This window comes from Anarrhichthys ocellatus, unplaced genomic scaffold, assembly GCF_004355925.1.
Source record: "Anarrhichthys ocellatus isolate YVR2014 unplaced genomic scaffold, GSC_Weel_1.0 scaffold1, whole genome shotgun sequence".
Taxonomy (NCBI): domain Eukaryota; kingdom Metazoa; phylum Chordata; class Actinopteri; order Perciformes; family Anarhichadidae; genus Anarrhichthys; species Anarrhichthys ocellatus.
Window position 1 is genome coordinate 1,476,308 of NW_022280031.1, and position 5,502 is coordinate 1,481,809.

The following is a 5,502-nucleotide window of genomic DNA, read 5'->3' on the forward strand; positions in this document are numbered from 1 at the left end:
CAGATGAAATAACTCACTTCGTTGATTAATATTCTAGGTTGGTCCCCTATGCAACTAATGTCCTTTTTTTTGGACATATTTTGTCACTTAGCCTCGAAAGCCAGACACAAGCTTTGATTTATCTCAAACTCAACTGCAAGACATTTGTATAAAACCTGAGTAAACAACCCTATTCGTGGACAAAATTATGATAATATATTGTTTCCGTCGTCCCTCGGAAACGGATCTTTGTAGAAATTTCAAAATATAAGTCATCTTCCTCCGTGATCACGTGACCCCTCTGTTTACAGGCATCCGGAGAAACATGGAGGACACCGCTGGCAGTAATCCCCAATCTCTCGGATTTACAGAGAAATTAAAGTCTTGGCTCTCTTGGTCATGGACCTACGTGTGCTTCATTTGGTTCGGCATGGTGCTGATCATGATATACGTCCTGTGGAGCCCGCTGAAACTGCAGGAATCTCTTACCTCAGGTGAATTAATGCAGCTGCTAGCTAGTTATTGTTAGCCTTCGGGTATCTGGCTTTAGCTGACAGCAAGCGCGAGCTGTTGGTTTGACAGTTCGGTGTCGGACTCATTCAAGCACAAATAGTAGCGACTCTCTGGTTGTATTTAAATCAAGTTTTTACACATCTATTGCGTCTTTGTTGTATTATTTTCTGACAGCAGGCTGTATTGCATGTAGTCATAATTCGGTAGGTTATTGTTGTATTACCAAGTAGGCTTCTTCACTCCTCGTATAGTCAAGATACTGTATGTGGCTACATGTCACCTGCTATTCGAGACCCACTTCCAGTGTTTGTTTTTATTCTGTTGGCACCGGCATGTATTTTAGTGCATGGTCACAACAGTGGACACTGACTTCTCTCAGTTCTGGTTCTACTATGACACTATCCTGACTGTCGCCTCTTCTTCTTCTTCTTCTTCTTCTTCTTCTTCTTCTTCTTCTTCTTCTTCTTCTTCTTCTTCTTCTTTCAGCCTCAGTGTTTTTGAATACACTGACCCCCAAATTCTATGTGGCTCTCACTGGAACCTCTTCTCTCATCTCTGGACTCATCCTTGTGAGTTATCGTCTCAGTTATTCCTCACACCGTCTAATACATGTTAAATAGTCACCCCTTTGTAAAATGACATTTGCTCATAGGCCTCTTAGCGGACACAATTTGCAGTGACCTCGCCTTAACTTTCAAATTCGTATTCAGGAATCCAAGATTAGACACGTGTGGGTGGAAGCATAGTTTTAGAGTGTCACTATTAAATGCAAGGCTGTAATGAAAAATAATTATATTAGACCCATTGCTGTTGTTCCTAATACGGGAAGGCGCAAAGCCATTGAAAGGGAGACAAAACATTATGAAGCAGATAAAAAGTTGAATTCATTTGAATTATTTGGGAGCAAATAAACAAACACGAGTGCTTTAATGTTGGCACGGTTGTGTTAATTCAGGTTAGCAAGACTAATGCAGAGCGATAAATGCCATGTAATGTACAAGATGGACAGATTTATGCTGAAAAACAAAATGATGCGCCTGTCTTGCTCTCTAATTAATTGGGATTGTAGCCACAGAGCTTAGTTTGTGTTTTACGGCAGTGTGGACAGAGTTTAAGGCGCACAAGTTAAATCCATTTTTTTTGCAGCTTCCACAGGGGGGGCAAGACATGAAAAAATAAACCACTGTTCTAGTGATATGATAGCAATTGCCACTAAGATATAACTCAGACATTTTTGTAAAGCATGTCATCACCGTGTGTGTTCTCCCCGCAGATATTTGAGTGGTGGTATTTTCGTAAATATGGGACCTCGTTCATTGAACAAGTGTCAGTGAGCCACCTGCGTCCTCTTCTGGGTGGAGTGGAGAGCAGCTCCTCTACTGGTCTGTTTGCATCAGTCAATGGAGAGGCAGAGCCTAGGCCCAGTGTTTCAGGTAGATATGTATATAATACAAACTATACCAGCGATACTACTCATAATACCACAAGCACTAACATCAATGACATCCTTTCGGCAGAGTGTAAGGTCTGGAGGAACCCTTTGAATCTGTTCAGAGGAGCGGAATACAACAGGTATGTGTGACTCAGGTATTTATTTAGCTGAGTAGAAGGCATCTAACAGTACTTTAAAATGGATGGTTCATAATGTCTGTTTATAAATACTTTGTAACTTCGGTGAAGAGGAATTTGGTTTAATTTCATTTGATTCATTGTGGAGCATGAAACATTTTTACATCTTACACTACAGGTACACCTGGGTAACAGGGAAGGAACCCTTAACATACTACGATATGAACCTGTCTGCTCAAGACCACCAGACCTTCTTCACAGGAGACACTCCGCAGATAAGACCAGAAGATGCTGGTGAGTTAGAATCAAATACAGACTAAATCCGTTTCGACCGTACAAGCAAGACTGCCAGCATATTCTGTTGGAAGAGATTTCTTTGGCACTTTATAAATGTTCATATGGAACTGCTTTTTGTTTTTTGTGGTGTTTTTCTGTTGACTTGGACACCTGCAATTAAATATGTCATCTGGTCGCATCTGTAATAAGTCAAATCATGTCTCAACAGTGATGCAGAAAGCCTGGAGGGAGAGAAATCCTCAAGCCAGGATCAGAGCAGCTTACCAGGCCATAGAAATGAACCAAGAGTGAGTCCTGCTCTTCCACACTTACATATTTCCTCCTTAAATACTGTGTCTATCAACACAATACTGTAACTTCTAAAACTGTTGTTGCTGAATAGCACATATACATTCATTTAGTCATATTATGGCCTTTTTATGGGCGGTTTTATGTTTTTTCATGTGCATGCAAACATCCCATTTGTGTGCAGGTGTGCTGCAGCGTATGTGCTTTTAGCAGAGGAAGAAGCAACAACCATCACAGAAGCTGAGCGCCTCTTCAAAAAAGCACTAAGTATCGGTAAGAATGGATTAAAATCTGCATTAAGTACTCGCAATGACTGAACCATGAGGCACAGTAGCAGCAAGATAGCTAACCAGTTGAGGAACAACTACACCTAATGTACTGCTACACACCCGGTGCTGTGCAGCACTTCAAAATGCACATTGAGCAACTCCACGAATTGTGTTATGAATAGAATAGACCACATCTGTTCATGCCTGCCTGTGATTGAGGATGTAATCCCAAGTGTGTGTACAGTCCATCAATACGTCCGTGCTTTTTCTCTGCACACGTTTGAAGTGGTATCATACATAATCAAACAAATCAATCCATGTTTGTCATGTTTTTAACGTCTATGGATTGTTAAGCCTTTTGTGCATCAAACGTCTCATGTTTTCCTTTTTTTGCCATCCACAGCTGGAAAAGACATCAACTTACTGGTGTACATAAAACGCAGACTGGCAATGTGTGCACGCAAGCTGGGTCGGATTAAAGAAGCGGTGAAAATGATGAGAGATGTGAGTTTCTGTCCAAAAACTTGCTTATTGCTATAGTGGGCTATTTGTGGAATTACGCATGCAACTGAGTACCGGAGGCAACATACGGTATTCACTGTATTTAGAACAATGGCAGTACAGTAGTACTACTGACAAATTGTATTGTTAATGTATGGTGTTTCTTCTCTTTACAGTTAATGAAGGAGTTCCCACTTTTGGGAATGTTAAATATACATGAAAATCTCTTGGAGGCCCTTCTAGAGCTTCAGGCATATGCCGATGTCCAAGCAGTCCTCGCCAAATATGACGGTAACACTGAGCGCAATAATAATATTTTCATGTTCGGACAGAACCGAGCTCAGTGCCATTTAATCGATCTTGAAAATGTATGACACATGTCACATGACCCCAATTTCTTCTTCCATTATAGACATCAGCTTGCCAAAATCAGCCACTATATGCTACACATCTGCACTGTTGAAAGCACGGGCTGTATCAGATAAGTACGTGTCCGTATTGGTTCATGTAGTTTTAAATATATCTTTTCATCCTTGCATGCAATTCAACATGAGTATCTCTTAAACGAGTTTCATTTGTCTCAGGTTCTCTCCAGAGGCCGCGTCACGGCGAGGGCTGAGCACAGCAGAGATGAATGCTGTGGAGGCCATACACAGAGCTGTTGAGTTCAATCCACACGTGCCAAAGGTCAGTTATTAGACTCATCATAATAATAACCCATTGATCACTTAATGCTGGGCTTGTTCCCGCTCCTGTTCCACAATTACCAAAGACTTATTTTTGAGTTTAAGTCTATGTTTCGGGCCGCATGTTTCCAGTTTTGTTTCCCCACACTCAATAAAAATGTGTGCGTTAAAGTGTATTTCCATCCACGCAGCTGCTATGCTGCAAGTGGTTTGGGTAGATTTTTTGAATCACATCAGTTCTATATTTAGTCTGATCACACAGGTCTCACATGTCTGCCAAGCGTCACGGTCACATGCAGAACAATCAGTCAGACAATTCTAGGTGAGGTGCGTCTGCAGTAACAGGTGGTGCGACCTAATAGAGCTTAAATAGAGCAGATGCTTCCATCCAGACATGATGTATAGTGTCCCAACAGCAGGTGTCAGTGTCGGTCTTAATACTTAGCTCTTAATTCATTCGATCACACCTGACGTGTCACCTTAAGCACTTACAGCTGCATTTATATTTGTCTATTATGTCTCTATTTCAGTCATTTGGGTGATTATTGTATTCAGTATTTATCAATTCAATACAATTAAATGGGACAATATAGAAAACATTCGCCCTGATCATCAACTACTGTCACAAGAACACGTATTTTTGGATTTATACATGCATTGTGTGTTTTTACTGATAGTGTAAAAAAAGAAACTGTAAACATACAACAGACTGGTCCCAGTGCAGAGCAGCTCTCTATAGAACTGAACCAGGGAGAACATTGGACTACAACTGGATATCTCTCTGGCCTTTCCCATCAGTTCCCACAGGATTAGATGACACACACACACACACACGCAGTCGTACACAACTAGTTGCAGCAGAGGTTTGTCTCCGATTAGCCTTTGTAGTGTGGTGTTGTTTCATCTCACGGACTGAGAGACGGAAAGAGAATGTGTGTGTGTGTGTGTGTGTGTGTGTGTGTGTGTGTGTGTGTGTGTGAGTGTGAGAGAGAGAGAGAGAGAGGGGGGGGGGGGCGTCAGCACTTTGATCCAGCCTTTGATTTTTTTAAAGTGAGGGCCCTCATTTTCAACGTCGTTCCAACTGCTCCCTCCCCACTGTGCCCAGAGGCAGCCATCCTCTCTCCTCTCATCACGTACCCTCATCCTGTTTCTTATCCTCTCATGTTCCCTCATCCCCTGTCGGAGCCAAACAGAGAGTCTGATGTTGGCCACCACTGTCAACTTTAGGGCGTTTGTAACACACCTTTCACAGAAGGGTTATTGGGAGGCTCATCTTTCAGTGTTTGACTGGCATCTGGTACTTACTCAGGCCTCATAACAGAGTTGTGTTATGTTTTTTTTGACCTGCTGTATGTGAAAATGTAACAGAGGGAGGTGGGGGGGGGGGGGGGGGGGGGGGG

At 42.1% G+C, this 5,502-nt stretch overlaps 1 protein-coding gene across 1 annotated transcript in view; it reads left to right on the forward strand.

Moving 5' to 3' along the window:
* The first annotated feature begins 300 nt into the window (after positions 1 to 300).
* st7l (suppression of tumorigenicity 7 like) overlaps positions 301 to 5,502 on the forward strand; it is an 18,581-nt gene continuing 13,379 nt past the window's right edge. The window contains exons 1-11 of the mRNA XM_031848042.1: positions 301 to 473; positions 979 to 1,061; positions 1,766 to 1,925; positions 2,010 to 2,064; positions 2,240 to 2,355; positions 2,567 to 2,645; positions 2,831 to 2,919; positions 3,319 to 3,419; positions 3,593 to 3,707; positions 3,829 to 3,901; positions 4,001 to 4,103. Of these exons, the coding sequence (XP_031703902.1) occupies positions 305 to 473; positions 979 to 1,061; positions 1,766 to 1,925; positions 2,010 to 2,064; positions 2,240 to 2,355; positions 2,567 to 2,645; positions 2,831 to 2,919; positions 3,319 to 3,419; positions 3,593 to 3,707; positions 3,829 to 3,901; positions 4,001 to 4,103 (1,143 nt within the window). The 5' untranslated portion in view covers positions 301 to 304. The remainder of the gene's footprint in view (positions 474 to 978; positions 1,062 to 1,765; positions 1,926 to 2,009; positions 2,065 to 2,239; positions 2,356 to 2,566; positions 2,646 to 2,830; positions 2,920 to 3,318; positions 3,420 to 3,592; positions 3,708 to 3,828; positions 3,902 to 4,000; positions 4,104 to 5,502) is intronic.